Source organism: Gymnoscopelus braueri (genome assembly GCF_963280865.1).
Source record: "Gymnoscopelus braueri genome assembly, chromosome: 23".
Taxonomy (NCBI): Eukaryota; Metazoa; Chordata; class Actinopteri; order Myctophiformes; family Myctophidae; genus Gymnoscopelus; species Gymnoscopelus braueri.
In genome coordinates this window covers 12,715,465-12,735,533 of record NC_137625.1, presented here as the reverse complement: position 1 = coordinate 12,735,533, position 20,069 = coordinate 12,715,465, and the positions used below count along the sequence as shown (strand labels likewise).

The 20,069-nt window shown below is 42.5% G+C and overlaps 1 protein-coding gene across 1 annotated transcript in view; it reads right to left on the bottom strand.

Annotated features, from left to right (window-relative positions):
* The window catches only part of apaf1 (apoptotic peptidase activating factor 1), a 62,675-nt gene that overhangs the window by 13,688 nt on the left and 28,918 nt on the right, over nt 1-20,069 (bottom strand). Inside the window, exons 25-26 of the mRNA XM_080421011.1 lie at nt 15,131-15,256; nt 11,018-11,164 (exon numbers count right to left, since the gene is read on the bottom strand). Of these exons, the coding sequence (XP_080277137.1) occupies nt 11,018-11,164; nt 15,131-15,256 (273 nt within the window). The remainder of the gene's footprint in view (nt 1-11,017; nt 11,165-15,130; nt 15,257-20,069) is intronic.

Below are 20,069 nucleotides of genomic sequence, written 5' to 3'. Positions count from 1 at the left end.
ATACACACACTTAACCACTTAAACTCTATATACTTCGTTGAATGAGTCACCAAGGGCTACTTTTTATTTCCCCCTCCACCAAATCTCGTCGCGGGAAAACAGCCAATCTACCAGCTCACAATGCGTCACCCTGTGATGCGGTGTGAGCTTGTAGATCGACTATTTTCTTCAAATGTTCACACTAGAATAGAGACGCTAGAGGTATGTGACATTTAGAATGTCCCTCATACAGAGACAAATAACTGCACGGAATGTTTCTGTATGTCCAACCTGCTGTATGTCGAGCTCCATTTGGGGATTAACCACTTTTCACCCTGGTGTCCCTATTTTGGGCATATCATTACAGACACAACATTTTTCAATAGCAAAAATAACAGATCTACCAGCTCACAACACATCACGGCATGACGTGTTGAGCTTGTACATCGGCAATTTTGCATTATTTCTATGGCTCCACCAACGGACAGCCGCTTGCAGTCTTGCATCGTGTTCTTCTCAGTCAATCTCTCACTCCTCACTCCTACGCAACCATTTCTTAATCTTTGCTCATTCTCTTCCCATCTCTCTCTCTCTCTCAAGGGAAAGGTCAGAGTAACCTTGACTCCTTCCCTCCTCCCCGCTTTACCTTCCTACAGTTCAGTGCCTCAAAGCCATGAGGGGCCCGCCATCGCTCATTGACCGCGGAGGCCTCGTTAACATGAGTTTAATGACCATCACTATGAGCAAGAGAGAGAGAATGATAGAGAAAGAGAGGTGGAGAGACATTGAGAGAGTACAGAAAAGCGAGAGAGAGAGAGAGAGACCTGAGGGGTTCATATAATCTCCATTCACTGGAGACCTCATCATAAAAACCATTCTTTCAGAAAGACAGCAATTCCTGCTCTGGCCTGCGCGTTGGTGCGGACACGTGCTCACGCATGAGCAGTGGTGGAAGTACACTTGAGTACTGTACTTGAGTAAAATTTTGATATATTTGTACTTTACTTGAGTATCTCCAATTTCCAATACTTTTACTCCACTACATCTCAGAGGCACATTTTGTACTTTTACTCCACTACAAATATTTGAAAACATTAGTTACTAGTTACTTTGTAGATTTTGATTATTATCACAAAACATACATTTCCTACCCTATATATTTTGGCCATTTGAAAATAGCCGATCTACAAGCTCACAATGCGTCGCATCGCGACGCATTGTGAGCTTGTAGATCTGGTATTTTCAAAAGATTTTTATACATTTTATACATTTGAAAACTTGTGAAATGGGACATTCTGCCCAATGAGTACTTTCTACTTTTGGTACTTTAAGTACATTTTGATACAAATACTTTTGTACTTTTTTACGCAAGTACATTTTTAATTCTGGACTTTTACTTGAAACAGAGTATTTTACAGTGCAGTATTGATACTTTTACTTAAGTAAAACATTTGAGTACTTTTTACCACTGCACACCCACGCACGGTACGGACGAGGGTGACACTGAGAACGACGGCAAACAAAACACAAGAGAGAATACAGAGCGTTGTGTAACGACGTGAGAGAATGAATGTGAGTGTGCGAAGACGAGAAACGGCAAAACATGACGGTGACGAAGAAAGATGACGTGGACAGACACGGGTAGTGGAGGAGGTGTGAAGACTGAATTATGCTCCGTCGCACGCCAAAAATAACAGACCTACAAGTTCAAAACGCGTCGCATCCGCATTGCGAGCTTGTAGGTCTGCTATTTGTGGTGCACAATACCGTAGTGCGATTAAGTATATGGTACATTAAGTGTCACCGTGTGAGTGTGGGACACACACACACACACACACACACACACACACACACACACACACACAACCGTGGGGAGTGAGAGACATGGTGAAATGTGTTTTTTTGTCACCCAGGGAGCGCGAACGCAGCACGGACTGATAAGTCAAGTCTGACAAAACCAGTGGCAGTGGAGAGCTGTCTTCTGAAATGCCCATATTTGTCTGTGTGCGAGTGTATCGTCGCTGTTGGGCAGAGACCTTGTATCTCCATGTTTTTTTTTTCATAAGTTAATGCCCTATTTTCTACTTTATCATAATGTGAGGGCCACTTTAAAGTAGCAGAAATAGCAAATACACAAGCTCACAATACATGGCATCGCGACAAAGTGAGCTTGTAGATCTGCCCCAGGGTTTGTGCCAAAAGTAACACTGGACAAGACTGACAGAGATTTTTTTTTATCGATTCTGTATATTCATTCGTATTATGTCTGTCAACCTTGGTCGATCCTCCCACTATCCACTGGACGTTCCATGTTTAGTGGTCGTACTACTCCATACAAGCGACAGATGTTACGTGTCAAATCGGAACACTTGTGTTATTGAAGAAGTCTTTCTATCCTGTCTGTGCATGAATTCCTCATTGAGTGTCGTAGCACTCTTGTAGAAGTTGAAAGCCGGAATTACAAACGATGGAAACAAGTGTGAAATTCAAACACAGAAGGGATTAAGAAACTTTTTTATTAAGACCTGGAACGCATATGTGTCATTTTTTGATTTGAGCTAAAAAGCATTATTTTAACACTTTGGCTATTCAAAAATAGCAGATCTACAAGCTCATAGCACGGCACAGAGTGCCGCACTACGAGCTTGTAGATCTGCTATTTTTGAAAAATCGAGAAAATGTGTGCAAATCTTTGAATATATATTATTTTAAAGCGATTTTTTAAAACTCAAATCTTTGCTTCTGGCGGTCCCTGGAACAAAATATTTGGAGATGGGGGTCCGCGGCCAAATACATATCATTTTGGGGGTCCTTGACATGAAAAAGTTTGAGCACCACTGATATAGAAACATACGTTTTTTCAGAATACTGTTGGGATTTAGAAGACATTTGTAGACTCGGCTTCAGGTCTTAATGGGTTAAACAAAATGGAATATATCAGAACACAAGCGGACCGATAACATCCGTGGCTGAGGGTAACCACATTATATTTTAAATTTGTACATGTGTGTAAAAGTAGGACCATTAAACACCGAGCCATTCCACTGGTCCACAGAAGCAGAGATAGTGCGTGTGATGAAGTGTTGTGATCTAGCCCCCTGAGAGAAGCTGTTATGAATGCAGTCCATCACTCCTCTCCTCTGCTCCAGGGTGCAGCGGGAAATGTGCTACCTGTCTCACACCTGGTCTGGAGACACACACACACACACTCACGTGCATAAAGCACCTACACACACACAGGGTGTCAGTGAGACAATCTGTCACAGTGCCATGACCCGAAGAGGAGGCAGCAGGTGTGAAAAGGCTCATCCTGACCGCGCACAGCGCACGCACACGCACACACACGTTATGAATTATGTGCACAAATATTCATAACTCATTTCTGATAAACCAACAGCGGACCAACTTTTTTTTAATTTGCAATAAAGGCATATTTAACCTTCATTACTCAGTCGCTAGTGAGTCTCTCTATAGCCTCGATCTCCAGGCTTTTATTGTTTAGTTTTGCTAAAAAAATAAAAGCCTGGACCAGCGCGTCGGTGTACCCGGTATAGGAAGTGTTTCATTTCCCCAACCAACCAGAGTGCAGTGGGCGTCGCTCGTAATGTTGTGTTGACGGGGCGGGGGCTGAAGGACAGATCGGTGAACCAATGGGATCATCAGGCGCATTCTCTGATTTTAAACTCTGATTCTACACCCGCCCCTCTATACACGAAAGCAGGAAGGCTAGTGCAGCCTATTCTCTCTCTCTCTCTCTCTCTCTCTCTCTCTCTCTCTCTCTCTCTCTCTCTCTCTCTCTCTCTCTCTCTCTCTCTCTCTCTCTCTCTCTCTCTCTCTCTCTCTCTCTCTCTCTCTCTCTTCTCTCTCTCTTCTCTCTCTCTCTCTCTCTCTCTCTCTCTCTCTCTCTCTCTCTCTCTCTCTCTCTCTCTCTCTCTCTCTCTCTCTCTCTCTCTCTCTCTCTCTCTCTCTCTCTGTGACTGTCTGTCTGTCTGTCTGTCTCTCTCTTTAGCTGTCAATCAAAGCTGGGTCTGATGATGCTGGGTTGTCAAGGGAGATGGTTGGAGTTCTACCCTGTGCTTTTAACCCAAGAAGACCTGAGGCGATTCTTAAAAATGTTTTCTAAATCCTAACTGTTTTTTTAAAAAAATCGAAAACGTTTTTTTTTCGAGATTTTTCCAAAATAGCAGATCTACAAGCTCGTAGATGAGCTATGAGCTTGTATATCTGCTATTTTTGAATAGCCTAAAGAAATCTAAAAGTGACACAGATGCGTTCCCGGTCTTAATGGGTTAAACCCCCACGCTTCAAATGGATCAGAGAGTCTGGCTGATTGTGTGTGTGTGTGTGTGTGTGTGTGTGTGTGTGTGTGTGTGTGTGTGTGTGTGTGTGTGCGTGCGTGTGCGTGTGCGCGCGCGTGTGTGTGTGTGTGTGTGTGTGTGCGCGCGTGTGTGCGTGTGCGAGAGTAGCAGCAGCAATGCATCATGTTGAAATTCCTTGGGTTCATTGCTCACCTACAAAGTTGCTCTGGATAAGCCTAGCCTAGTATGTAAGAAAGTTTTATTCTCAGCTTAAAGGGGGTGAAACTGATTCTTTTTTTGTGAAAGTTAAAAGTGTTTTTGTTAAAAGGTTAAAGCTCCATGATGAGGATATAGCAATGATAGTAACTGTTACGTTTCAGGATTCAAATTCAAAAGTATCAAAAGTAGCAGATCTACAAGCTCGAAACGTGGCACGAAGAGACACATTTCGAGTCAAATGCCGTGCTATGAGCTTGTAGATCTGCTATTAAAAAAAATCGTCAACAAATCTTTGAATATATATTTCTTGTTACTCAAATCTTTGCTTCTGGGGATTCTACATGTCTTCTAAATCTTAACAGTTTTTTGAAAAAACCTATTGCTATAGGCAATATCAATGTTGAGCACATTTTCATGTCAAGGACCCCCAAAATTATATGTAATTGGCCACAGACCACCATCTCAAAATATGCTGTTCCAGGGACCCCCCCAGAAGCAAAGATTTGCAAAAAAAATCAAGATTTTTCTAAAATAGCCAAAGTATAAAATAATAATGTGGGGCACTGCTCCGCAGCCTGTGAATGATCCAAGCACCACTGAAGAAGAGTGCACCCTGAAATCACGTGACCACAACAACAAAAAAGCTCGCCTCCTTTCAAAAAGGATTCACAAAAGTAAAATTTTCTCGGCTTTCTGTTGTTTTCGGCTTGCTCTTCAAAAAACAAGCCACATTCAACTGGCCATAGCTCTGGAATGGAGGATGGCGAACCGAACAATTTTTCCCCCCCATCTACTACGACCCGATCTCCGCGAGGTCACGGAGAATATTCCATGATTTTTCTAAAGGTACAGTAAAATCACCGTTTTCGCTGGCAAGGGGACGGTAAACGGATGAATGAATGAATGAATGAATTCCTGGCAGTGAATGAGTTAAAATGTCGTAAAAATAATAATTTAAAAAAGGAATGGTTTATTATCACCCGACAGTGACGATATACTGTAGCAAGTTGTGTTAATTACGACGGCGGCCAGGGCCATTTGTCCTCCTCTCAGGCTGCATAGGACAGCATCAATCAGGGCCCATTACGACGGGTTTGGTGCCTTTCGAGACGGCCGTAATAATCCATCATCGGCGCTCGTCACGTCCGCCGTGCGCCGCGTCCGTCAACTCGGCACGTCTGGGACCGGTCAAAAGCAGAGAGGAGAGGAGTGAGACGTGATGAACGGAGTGATGAATGTGATATGTCAGCCCATAACCCTCTCCAGACGACGCAGGCGGCCATTACCAGGTAACGCAAGTAAGACAAGTAGATAAGTGCCACGATGGTGCATCAAGTAGTCTATCGGTAGACTTCACTACCTAAGGCAGTGGTTCTCAAACTTTTTCATGCCAAGGACCCCCAAATTGATATTTAAATGGCCGCGGACCCCACCATTCCAGGGACCCCCAGAAAGCAAAGATTTGAATAAAAAATGTTCGCTTTAAAAAATATACATATTCAAAGATTTGCACACGTTTTACATTTTTTTCAAAAATAGCAGATATACAAGCTCATAGTGTTGTAGATCTGCTATTTTTGAATAGCCAAAGTACAAAATATGGATTAAGTGGTTAAAATGATTGTGACGCTATATTAACACATTTTGCTGGGGACCCCCTGGTACCTCCCCACGGACCCTACTTCGAGAACCAATGACCTAAGGGCCCCGGATAGGGAATTTGAGGTTTACACTTTACAATTAGCAACTGCTCTCGAATGGCAGGTACTGTATTATTTCAGTCAGGACACTCTTTGTCTAGATCAGGGGTCTTCAACATTTTTCAGGCCAAGGACCCCTTAGCTGAGAGAGAGATGAAGCAGGGACCCCCCCCCCAACATATCGTATAAAGTTGTGTTGCAGATTAAACTTTTTTCATAGACTGCTCTTCTTCCCTCTACACAGACTCTCCAAAAATAGCCGATCTACAAGCAGATTTACATCTTGCAGAACTGCTATTTTCGTTCCCCACCACACAAAGATTTGGCGGACCCCCTGTAGTAACTCTGAGGACCCCCTAGGGGTCCCGGACCCCCTGTTGAAGACCCTTGGTCTAGATTTTTTTTTAAATGTATTGCAATGATATTATTCATTCTATTTGGCGGTGTGACTAAATGGTAAATGGTGCATTTCTTTGTGTGCATTACAATGTGCAATGTACAACCTGCTCACCGGGACTTCGGGAGCAGATAGGGGTTCGGTGCCTTGCTCAAGGACACTTTGACACTAACTCAGGGGGAGCCGAGGATCGAAACCGGGAAGCTTTCGATTCCCAAGTGGCCACTCTGCCTCCTGAGCCACTGCCGTCCAGAACGAATCTGTGCAAGGACTTCACAAACCCTCATGAGGCAGAATCTAAAGACAGTACAAGGACTAGGACATGATAATAAAGACACATGAAGGGCAGAACCTAAAGATACACAGGCAGATATTAAAAGAACATGATGATATGCATGATGTTCCCACATGGAGTGACATCCTGACAAAGTGGAGGCCTAAATGCTGCTATGAGGAGGCTGGGGATGTGGAGGGAATGTTCCCACTGATGAGCCGTCACTGTGGTAGCAGCGAGAGATGATAAATGAACATGTAAAAGTGTGTATCTTTATGCTGTAAGCCCAGGACCTCCCCATAGGACCCCCCCCCCCCCCCCCCCCCACCCCAGGGGGGTCCCCACATGATTTGGAGGGGGGGGGGACCCCAGATGACAGTAAAGGGACAATTTAAGGACTTTGAAGACCTTGTTAATACCTAAAAAGAAAATAAATTAAATAGAAATAAGACCATTATTGCATCAAAAGTCATCAACAAACTATACTAGAAAAACTAGGTCAAACATTGGCCAAATTGTTAAAATAATATAAGAACGTTCCTGAAAAAAAGTTAGAAAATTAGCTGATCTACAAGCTCGGCTATTTTTACAATATTTAACTGTGGAACCGAGTCAAACTAAATGTAATGCCTCAACTCCTACGATTCCAAGTGCTTGTCAGGGTGAGGTGGTCCACAGTTCAAATAAGATTATTCAGGGGGGTCCCCAGTTCAAGTATGATAATTTTGGGGGCCTGAAAAGTTTGAGAACCACTGCTTCTAGACCAGTGATTCTCAACCTTTTTGATTTGAAGGACCACGAGTTTGAACTGCAGTGTAAAAACCTCAGTGTGTGAACAGAACAAGAGTTCTCAAATTCTGCCCGAACCCGACCCTACCCGACCCGACGTTTTCGGGCCGGGGCCGGGCCCAAAATCTATGCTAATTAGCTGGGCCGGGCCGAGCCTCAGGTTCCGTGAAGAAAAAAAAACGAAAAAAAAACATCAACTGCCCTTAGCGGCCGAACGGTAAGGCCGACGGAAATGGCAGTGGAAGTGTTGGACGGAAATGGCAGTGGAAGTGTTGGATGCAGCTCAAAGTGAACTTTACTCAGTTATCTAGTTTGTCGCCGTCCGACCTTCCTATCCCGTGTTATTAAAGAAAAAACAACAAAGCGACGATGGCCAAAACTCAATCGAAAATCGGCGATCGAAAATCGATGTATTGGCCATTATCTCTGGAACGGAAGGTCCAATCTGCTCAGTTCAAAGCTTGTTGGATGCGTGACTTTGAGGACATTAAGCACATAATGACACCTTGACGGGTATGGTAATTATTCGGGCCAGCCCAGTAAGGCCGGGCCTTAATTTTCAGGCCAGTTGAGAACTCTAAACTGAACTCTGAGTGTAGAAATATACATGAGTGTACATTATGTGACTCTCTCTGAGTTACAGACAGATAAGTGTCCGTCTGGTTCCTAACGGTCACCGTCACACTGGGGGTCTCCGGACGCCACCTTGAGAACCAGAGCACTAAACTATGATGTCAAAATGACCTCACTGTGTGTGTGTGTGCGCGCCACACTGTGTGTGTGGCGCCCCATCTCTCTTCTTAATAGTCTAGTCTGGCCAATTCTTCTGCCCTTGAATCTGGACTCTCCATGTCTGCTTAGGGAGAACATTTATAGTTGTTGACGGGACGAGATAAGAAGACATCCCACGCCTCTCCAGAAATGAATCACAGCGTGAACGTAACAGGACAAAAGGATCAGAAGACTAAAGGAACTGAGCTGAGTTGAAAATAAATGAATAAATAAATAAAATCGCAGTGAATTAAGACTATACTCTGATGTGGAATGACGGCATCCCGTTTGTCTTGTTGTTTTTTTGTATTCATAGTGCATAGCATTCTCATCGACAGAAATACGCCCCCCCCAGCCCAGGAATAATGGTTGGCTGTCATCATCTGTGTTTGCTCTCATTACACAATTGTGCAGTATTCTGTCAACAGTAGGAGCCCAGGAATGTGTCACAGTGACCTTGGGCCGCAGTTTAGAACCCTGTCAACCACTGGCAGCCCATGATGACAACAGGACCACCTACCCTCACGCACGCACGCACACACACGCACACGCACGCACACACACACACACACACACACACAAATCCTGACTGTTAATTTAACACAGAGTGTGTACAAATGGACTCTTATAGGTCTATTTGTACACACATCACACACACACACACACACACTAATGGGAGTAATCTAATGATATAAAGCCTCATCGATCAGCACCACTGTCCCTTGGGGATTACATCATCAACACCTGGCAGGCAGCCAATCACAATCTCTCGGAGGCTGCCCACTAACTGACCCTGTCTCTTGTGAAACGCAGCCAGGCAATAAGACAGGCAGGGGCTTTGAGTACGTACTACACACACATGATTGCACACGTATTACACATAAATGCACAAACACATGCACACACACACACACACATGCACACACATGCACACACACACACACACACACACACACACACACACACTCGTTATACACACTCGTTATACATATGAATGCACAAACACATTTCACCCACTTCTTTACACCTGTAAACCTGTGATGTGACAAATAATTGAATTCTGATTGTCATCCCCTCGTTTTAGTTTTGTTGTTTGTTTTTCTACAAATCTTCACCTCAAGATTTTCAATCATTTTCAAATAGCCAAAGTTGAAATAGGGCTGAAGTGGTTAATGTATGCTTTGTAATAATAATTGTAATCTACAAAGTAGCTAGTAACTAAAGTTTTCAAATAATTGTAGTGGAGTAAAAGTACAATATTTTCCTCTGAGATGTAGTGGAGTAGAAGTAAAAGTATTGAAAATTGGAAAAACTCTAGTAAAGTAAAAAAATCACACCCTGTGTGAAGTGGGCGGTGTCTTCCTAGCTAACCACAATACTGAATGGAGTCAACCAATCATATATGATATATGCTTTGATCTTAAAGAGCCACTTCTAGGAAGACTTTCTATTTTCTTCTCAATATCGGTTTTCCCTTTTCTCATTTCAGCCATAGTGATCTTTGACTTCTACTTTACTGTTCTCACGAAATGGACAGTATCTAAGTAATATACTAGTGTTACATCACAGTGGTTTTAGATTAGTTTCGTCATATGTATCACTAGCCAATCACAGCATGTGTCTTGCTAGCTAATCACAATACTGAATGGAGTCGATCAATCATGTACAAAAGATAAATACATTTATTGAAACACTCTTTATGATGGACAAAACCATAACTTAAAAAAAAAAAAATATGTTTTTTTTTAAGTTATGGTTGCTTATATAGGGCTATGCACATGTGTCATGTGACACTGGCCAATCACAGTCCTGAATAGATTGTGATTGGCCAATCACAGCGCAGGATAATTGTACAAATTTCCAAACCTCACTTTCAGGGGCGGTTTCACTGCCCAAGATATTTGTACATTTTTCCAAATCTCACTTATAGGGGCGGTTTCACCGCCCAAAAATATCTCAAAATTGTACAGTACTTGAGTAAATGTACCTGATAAAAATATGTAATTGTTACATAAATGTTACTTTCCGCCACTGCTTGAATGGACGAGTACCAGTAAAATGTGTCAACTTTCCAGAAATTTCCAGAATTTCTATTGTGTTGTTCTATGTTTGTAAAGACACATAAGGACAGTTCCCATGTCCCAGTGTGTGCTGTACTGTACCATATTGTACTGTACTATATAGACTGACAGTCAGTCATATGAAGCTGACAGATCCTTGCACGATATTCTGCTATTTTTATTTCAGGCTGCCCTGTGTGTGTGATTCATCCATGACATTGACGATATCATTATTTATTGTGTGTGTGTGTGTGTGTGTGTGTGTCAGTAGCATTGTTGCCATGTCCACTTATTGTAAGCGACTTTGGGCTTGTTTTTCAGTAAAGTTGCTTGTAGTAAATATTGCGGGTTGCAATCCCGCGTCGCATCGCGACACGTTGTGAGCTTGTAGATCGGCTATTTTCAAATAGCCGATGCACATATCATGTTTAAAGTGCTCATGAGGCCTACATAAGTCGCTCGTTTTCATTGACCTGGTAGCTCATTTCTCTCGCCAAAATGTGTGTGTGTGTGTGTGTGTGTGGGGGTACCTTGATGTACCCTCCAGTGGAGACCAGCAGGGTGTTGTCAGGGGAGAAGTGCAGGTCTGTCACCCAGCCGCCGTGCAGCGAGTCCATGGCGTCCTTGGTGTCGCGGGAGCAGATCTTCAGCAAGGTGCCGTCCCTCACGTTCCAGAGCTGTGTGGAGGACAAGAACTTTAGACGTTAAACTGACCGTGCTGACACGGTGGCCATTTTGCTCTTACATCATACTATAGAGCCGGGGTCTTCAATGTTTTTCAGGGCCAAGGGCTTAGCTGAAAGAGAGATGAAGCAGGGACCCCCCCCCCCCCACTACATGTTGAATTCATGTTAAATGTGTGTCTTCAGACATTTAACCACTTAAACCCTCGATACTTTGTAAACTTGACCTTTGGCTCGGTACTTGGTCTGCTCCTTTTTTTCCCCCTCTACACCAAACCTCATATCAATTCTTATCTGTAGGCCATATATCACCCTGTTCTGATGGAAAGTGAAACACTGTAACACTGCAATGTACGACACATTTTTCCTCCGGTCACATGAAGTCCTATGAAATGTAATGTTTTAGATCTGATACATGGACCAAATTTAACCCAATAAAACCGGGAAAGCATCTGTGTCATTTTAGATTTTAGCTTATATAATCGTCTGTAGGGGGTGTAAACCTCATATGTCCAAAACTGTCAAATTCAAAGGTAGCAAAAGTAGCAGATCTAGTTGAGTTGATCTGCGGATCTGCTACTTTTGATGCTTTTGTGTGACGCTGTAGTGTGATCAAGTAGGGCGTTGATTTAGGAGAAAACACAACAAGTTAAAATATGGATATAGGAGCCAGACAGCAACGATATATAGCAACATACGTTTTTCAGAAAAGTAGAATCGGCCTCAGGATGAATATATATATATTTTTTTAAAGCGAACATTTGTAAAATATTTTGTTCCAGGGATCCCTACAAGCAAAGATTTGAGTTACAAATGTTCGCTTAAAAATATATATATATTCAAAGATTTGCAAAAATGTTCAAGATTGTACAAGAAACCACAAGAGAGGACCGTTACTACATCTATAGGGAAATCTAAAGGAATGATTTGAAGGACACAGTAAAAAAAAAAAGAAGGTGTTTGCATCAGCACCCGGTTTTGTGCACCAGTTACTATGGCGATGGAATTCCATAATAGATTGTGAGGACGTTAAGATGACACTCTGTGGTTCGAGGAAGAAAAAACGCCTACAATGACGAACCAATGCAGCAAAAATCTATCACACTGACGTGCACTACAGTAACATGCCGTCCACATTTAACCGCTAAACGTCACACGTAATCGCTATATTTAATGCTTGGCAGGCTTCACGGTGAGTGATTCACATTTTGTTTCCATAGAAACAAGAGTGAGATTTCATGGCGGATGGTGTAACTGGATCTGTTACGACATTTCCGGACGAGCGCGCAGTTTGGCGGAGAGGCCACCAGGAGGCATTAACCTATTCAATTCGGGAACCCATCCATGTCATTTTTTAATTTTATCTGTAACAATTATTTAATACTTTGGCTATTTAAAAATAGCAGATAAACAAGCTCATAGCGCGGCACAGAGTGCCGCGCTATGAGCTCGTAGATCTGCTATTTTTGGAAAAAACGTGAACATTTTTGCAAATCTTTGAATATACATATTTTTAAAGCGAACATTTGTAACTCAAATCTTTGCTTCTGGGGGTCCCTGGAACTAAATATTTTAAGATGGGGGTCGGCGGCCAAATACATATAATTTTGGGGGTCCTAGACATGAGAAGGTTTGAGCACCACTGATATAACAACATAGGTTTTTCAGAGACCCGTTAGGATTTAGAAGACATTTGTAGCTGCATTCCCAGATTGAATGGGTTAACCCCATTATGGACTGATGTGATTATGCGATTTGCTGCCGCTATGTGACCCCTTCACACCACACACACTTCCCCTGTTGTGTTACTTTCAGGTTGTGTGTGTTCGTGTGTGTGTGTGTGTGTGTGTGTGAGAGTGTGTGTGTGTGTGTGTGTGTGTTATTATTGTACTTGTGAGGACCAAATGTACTGGAATGGAGGACCTCAAGTATAGTAGAATTTTAGAAATAGACATTGTGCAGACCGTTTTCATGGTCCTAAAAAGAAAAAAAGGTTGTTTTTATGGTTAAAATACGATTTTTGTTGATAGGTCAGGTCTACAATTAGAAAAATATTCAGGTCGGGGTTGGGGTTAAAATGAGGCATTTAGAGGTCAGGTTTAGGCGTTAGGGTTAGAGTTTTGCCTATTCTACACTCAGCTGTGTTGCAAATGTCACACACCGAAAGATAGCCGATCTACAAGCTCACAACGCAACTTGTAGATCTGCAGTTTCTTTGCTGTCATAAAGTGTTGATATCCTCACAAGTATAGTACAGGGTTCCCACACATTTTTACCAATACATTTTCTAAACTTTTCCATAACTTCTCCAAAGTATTTTACCCCATTTCCAGGCCTATAGCAATCATATGGTGCAATAATGAGGCTCTCATTCCAGTGTGCTATGGCCAAGACAGACTCGATCGAAGGCTTCATGTGACAAAAAGGGTGCATATTTGCATATTTGTTACTGTCGCTTGTAGATCTATTCTTTTTGTGACGTCCTGTATATAGGCTGCTCTAACTCAGCCTGTGCAGCGCAGCACTACATTTGACCATGCTGCATATTTCATGAAATGTTAGACATGTTTTGGAACATGTTTTTAATGAACAAAATCAATAGCCTAAAGTCCAAAACTATGTATATCCAAACATTTTCCAAAACATTTGATTAATTCCAAACCTTTCCCAGGCCTGGAAAACTGATTTTCTCATTTCCAAATATTTCCATGACTGTGGGAACCCTGATAGTAATACAAGCGTGTGCGTGTGCGTGTGCGTGTGTGTGTGTGTGTGTGCATGCACGTGTGTGCGTGTGTGAGAGAGAGAGCGAGAGATAGGAGAGAAAGCACTGCAGGGTTTTGTGGATCCAATCTGGCAGCTTGAGTCCGTCACCCTCGCCTGCCCCTCCTCCCACTGTCACACTTCTCCTCTTCCCCCTTCCATCTTTTTCCTGTTCTCTCACTCCCACAGCAACGCCCCCCACCTGTTCCAAGTCCTGCAAGCCTCCCGCGGAGAGAGAGAGGGAGAGAGATCTGTTTTTACGTCTGGAGAGTGAGACTCCCGTCCAGGATAGGCTTCAGATGCGCCTTCAGCAGGAGACTTGGCTCAGATCTGAACCCTTTTACATTTGGCAGTAGGAACCCGCTGCGACCGCATGCCCTTGCTGACGTTGACCCCCGGCAAGGTGGTCCACAGCTACCAATTTTGCTGTCCAATCCATATTGCAATGGATAACAAGCAGGTACAATGGAATAGACCAGAATGACTCAGCATGGAACAAACAGAGGTCGCTGCGCATTCATTAGTTCCTCTTCCACGTTCGACACAGAAGCACAGTGTTGCTATGAATGGAAGTGCCCGTTCTGTACCTTTATCTTCCTATGTTCACCATCTGCACTGATTAGGCTGAGGCGTACCAAAGTATGACACCGTCTACAATCTCAAGCAACACCTCGATCAACAACACCTAGACTAGTTTAACCCATTAAGACCCGGAACGCATCTGTGTCATTTTTTGATTTGAGCTAAAAAGCATTATTTTACACTTTGGCTATTAAAAAATAGCAGATATACAAGCTCATAGCTACGAGCTTGTAGATCTGCAATTTTTGAAAAATCGTGAAAATGTGTGCAAATCTTTGAATATATACAAGCAAATATTTTTTAACTCAAATCATTGCCTCTGGGGGGTCCCTGGAACAAAATATTTTGAGATGGGGGTCGGCAGCCAAATACATATAATTTTGGGGGTCCTTGACATGAAAATGTTTGAGCACCACTGATATAGAAACATACATTTTTCAGAAAACTGTTGGGATTTAGAGGGCATTTGTAAAATCGGCTTCAGGTCTTAATGGGTTAACACCTCAGAAAAAAACATGTTTAAAACAAAAGTGATAGGATCCCGGCCGAAAGCTGTAAATTCAAGTGTGTATTTATAATGCTGTGTGTGTTGAGGTTCTCCTCCTCGGTACCCACCCTGATCTCTCCGTTATCGTCCCCCGTGGCGAGGCGCCGGGCGTCCCAGGAGAACCGGCAGCTACGAACACAGTCCTGATGACCTTTCAGCACGTGGACACACTGCCATGACTCACAGCTCCACACCTGAGGACCCATATGATACAGTTAGATTCCTGTTGTTTTGTTTTTCATACAGTGATAACGCACATAAACATGTTTGAAAATGAGTATTGGAAAATAATGCCATGGGATATTGAGAAGTCTAATAAAAAAACTAAGTGGAACTAGAACCTTATGACACAGTTAGATTCCTTTTGTTTTGTTTTTCATAGAGTAATAACGCACATATTTACCTCTAACGAAAAACAAAGAAGTGGAACAAGAACCTTTTATTCAAATAAGACAACGTTTAAAAAGGTTACTTAAATCGTCACGTCATTGTCATCTGGAATGACACTGGAATAGAAGGACATGGAGTAGTAGGTCCTTCAGAATGTTTGTATAATAACCATGATTTAGCTCTCTTCCTCAGAACACTGTAATTCAGTGACGGTTCAAATGAAGACCACCAATATCACCTTTCCATTATGAACGCCTTGTAAAAGGTCTCTATCACAACGCCACATCAAAATAGAGTGACTCTAAATAAGAACTCTCTCTCTCTTTCTCTACTTTCTGTCTGTGTGTGTCTCTCTCTCCATCTCTTTCTCTCCTCGTTACCTCGTTCTACCCGGTTACGTCCCGGAGCTGCAGAGCAAATAGCATGACTCATAATTAGAGACTTCATTTGGCAGCTGACTGACTACGTCTGGACACAGCGACTCATTCATCTGAAGGTCGGGGGGAGGGAGAGAGGGAGAGAGGGAGAGAGGGAGAGAGGGAGAGAGAGCGAGAGAGCGAGAGAGAGAGACAACTTAATGTCCTCTTTTTTTCAAAGGCATTCAACAAAGACACTCAGCCTAACCTCCAAAGAAATGGAGAATGGAGACTGTGTCCTTGTGTGTGTGTGTGTGTGTGTGTGTGTGTGTGTGTGTGTGTGTGTGTGTGTGTGTGTGTGTGTGTGTGTGTGTGTGTGTGGATGCGTTTGTTTCAATCTACCAAGTCTTGTGTGCACAGACTAATGAGCACAGGCTGCTCAATTATCCCCCGCCCACCCACCCACCCACCCACACACCCACACACCCACCACCACCCACACACCCACACGCGCAAACCTCCCCTCCACAAACACACATACACACACACACACACTAACACAGAACTCAATTATCAGCTTTGCCAAATCCATAAAACACACATTCTCTCACTCTCTCTCCCTCACCACTATCAATTCACTGAAGCCAGTTTGGACACTGGCCTGATGGCTTTCCGGCTCCGCACACATTCCCATGTGAAACTCTGTTAACAAACATGGCTCTCGATCAACCAATAATAACCCTATTCATCCCCCCCTCCCCTCCCCGTTGTTTCAGCGCGGAACGGCGTGAAATGGCAGTTGTCAACCCTGGATGAACATTAAACCGAAAGGAACAAAACCGCAAACTCGAGCGAGGAACCCCACAAAGCTTCTCCTGTCCAAGAGGATGAAAGCGAGGCGCTGAGCGAGAGCCAGCCCAGAACCGAGCGGCAGAAGCTGAACTTAAGCCTCTCTTAATCCCCCCCCACCCCAACAGAGTGACAGAAAGTCAGTCCAAAGTCACAGCGCAGCAGTATGAAGGAGATGCACCCCCGCCTACGCCCGCAGCGCAATCCGTCCAGCCTGGCATGAAGGTGCAGGGTCGGTCAGTCAGCCACACAGCCAATCAGAGGCCAGGTAAACAGTTTGCCAGCCACTGGGCTGCATCAGACTTAAGCTGACAGTATATGTCAAACAAAATCACATTTGGTGGGTTGGCGCAGGCTGCTGAACTGCTGTCGAACTGCTACACGCCGCATGCACATGCACTTTGTAAGTCTCTCTCTGAATAAGAGCATCTGCTAAATGCCTAATGTTGCTAATTGCAGATGGGGGAGCTTGCGAGTCGCGTTAGGAGGAAATGACGGAACCAATCAATCAAATGGCCGTGACCAATCATGTGACATTTGGCCAATCGCCGGCGGTAGTGTGTATCTGTAGATGAGGCTGTGCTAAAATGTCAACTAGTTCGACGGGCCAATATGGACAATAATGGACAATTTTCATTATCTTGATATGTATGCTAAATATCTCAACAGCGATACGATATGACTATGGGTTCACATTTGTTATTTTAAATGTAGCAACAGAACAACAAAACAAAGCATTCTTCCAAAAAAAGGCAATTCGGCTCCAATCGCAAGCCTAAAACATTTTCTTCCCTGCGACTTGACGACCTGCTCTTATTTTAAAGGCCAACCGGAAGTCAAACACTTACTTTCGTATGGCTTGACGAACATGCTTAGTAGCTTTGTAATGGTCGTGGAACATCATTGATCGTTGAATACTTTTCATACGGAAGGCTCAATCAATCCGGGAACGCATACCGTGTCCAACCATTATTTTCTACTTTGGGCTATTCAAAAATAGCAGATATACAAGCTCATAGCGCCGCGCTACAAGCTTGTGGATCTGCTATATATTTTTTTAAATTATGACAATTTGTGCAAATCTTTGAATATATATATATTTTAAAGCGAACATTTTTAACTCAAATCTTTGCTTCTGGGGGATTCTACAAATGTCTTCTAAATCCTAACATTATTTTTCATTTTTTATTATGTTGCTATATTATCAGTGGTTCTCAAAACATTTTCATGTCAAGGACCACCGAAAAGGATATGTATTTGTCCACGGACCCCCCCATTTCAAAATATTTTATACAGAAGCAAAGATTTGAGTTAAAAATGTATATATATATAAGATTTGCACACATTTTCACGATGTTTTTCCAAAAATAGCAGATCTACAATCTCATAGCATATTGTATATCTGCTATTTTTTTAATAGCCAAAGAAATCTTAAAATGACACAGATGCGTTCCCGGTCTTAACCCATTGAGACCTGAAGCCGATTCTACATGTCTCCTAAATCTCAACAGTATTCTGAAAAACGTATGTTTCTATATCAGTGGTGCTCAATCTTTTTCATGTCAAGGACCCCCAAAATTATATGTATTTGGCTGCGGACCCCCATCAAAATATCTTGTTCCAGGGACCCCCAGAAGCAAAGATTTTAGTTAAAAATGTTCGCTTTAAAAATATATATATTCTAAGATTTGCACACATTTTCACGATTTTTCAAAAATAGCAGATCTACAAGCTCGTAGCTATGAGCTTGTAGATCTGCTATTTTTGAATAACCCAAAGTGTAAAATAATGACACAGTTCCAGGTCTTAACACATTGAGTGCCAGGGTTTTTTAAAAACAGGGTACTCACAGTGCCTGGATTTTTAACCATTTTTTAACCTTTTTCAAGTAGTCACAAAATATTTTCAGTGATCACCGTCCTCACGGTGATCCCCTCATTACACACACAGGGGTCTCGTACAATCGGGGGAAAAAAATTAAAAACATTAGGTAATCCGTTCCATAGTTGCAGCCAGTTGAAAATAGTCGAAAATAGTCAAAAATACATAATAAAAAAAAAAATTACACGATACAGGCTTTTGAAGTCATAAGTTAACCAGGAAGTGGATTGGAGTCTAAATCTTCGAAAAATGATATCTCCTGGTGCTGTGAAGTAAAAAAAAAAAAATAATGGAGAAAAAAAAAAAAAAAATCTTCTCAAAAACGGTCCGGACCGTTTTTGGCACTCCTCGTTTGGATTATGAAAAACGGTCCGGACCGTTTTTGGCACTCAATGTGTTAATGGGTTAATGGATGAAGGACTTTTTACTTTCAATATTGTGAGAGACGAGCAAGCAAACAATCTGAGACGTGTGCGCAATCAAGTGAACCAGCCATAGTCGTGCTTGTCTCATACACACGCCCATCCATGGCAGAGATTTATTGTCTTTAGCATTTTTCTATATGAGGTGCAGGGGAGAAAAATGATTTTTTTTCTTTTGCCGCTGGCTAAAACAAAAGGATTGTTTGTACTGGCTTTATCTAGTGAATTTAGCCATATTTGCCTTTTGCAATGTTAACATCTTCCACGTTCATATCAAGATACGATAATGAAAACGATATTATCGTTTGCACACTATGGCTATCGGATGCCAAATGTGGCACGCTGTTTTGGTCGCAATCCCACCCTTTTCTGCCAAAGTCTCAATGCGCTAAATTGGATTTAGTTTGAAGTATATACAGTATAGACACCATACTGCATATAATAGAGGCTAACACACCAGGACTGGAATCATCTGTTGGTCTGGTCCTATAACACCCCTCCTGACAGATGACCAGAGATGCTGCCAGAAGCCATGCACAGCACTGGCTGGCGTGTTGCCATGTCTGCTTATTATAAGCGACTTTGGACTTCTTTTTCTGTAAAGTTACTTGTAAATATTGGTGGGTTGCGTATTTTTGGGCTCGTTTCTAAGGTGTAGTTGTTTATTTGGGCTAATTATTATTTAAACCAGTGGTTCTCAAATATTTTCATGTCATGGACCCCCAAATTAATGTGCATTTGTCCCCAAACCCTGATCTGAAAATGTTTTGTGCCAGGGACCCCCGTACCAGATTTGTGTTGTTAGAATGTTTCAAGAATCTTCCAAATATTCCACATTTTATTTGAAGATGTCTGGCTGGCGTGTGCATGTGATGCAGTGAGTATAAAAAGGGCGTAGAATGACTACCAGTCAGGCTGATTACTGGCTCCCATATTTGTTATTTTCGGGCATAATCACAGATGTTTGGACTGATAAAAAATTCACAAGATGTTTTTTGGTTAAAACAAGACGTAAAAAAAATCATTGCTACAGAGTGTTTGTTCAGTAACAGAGGTCTCCCCGTCTATCCAGCTCTTCATTAACAGAAACAACATTTTCAGGTGGGTTG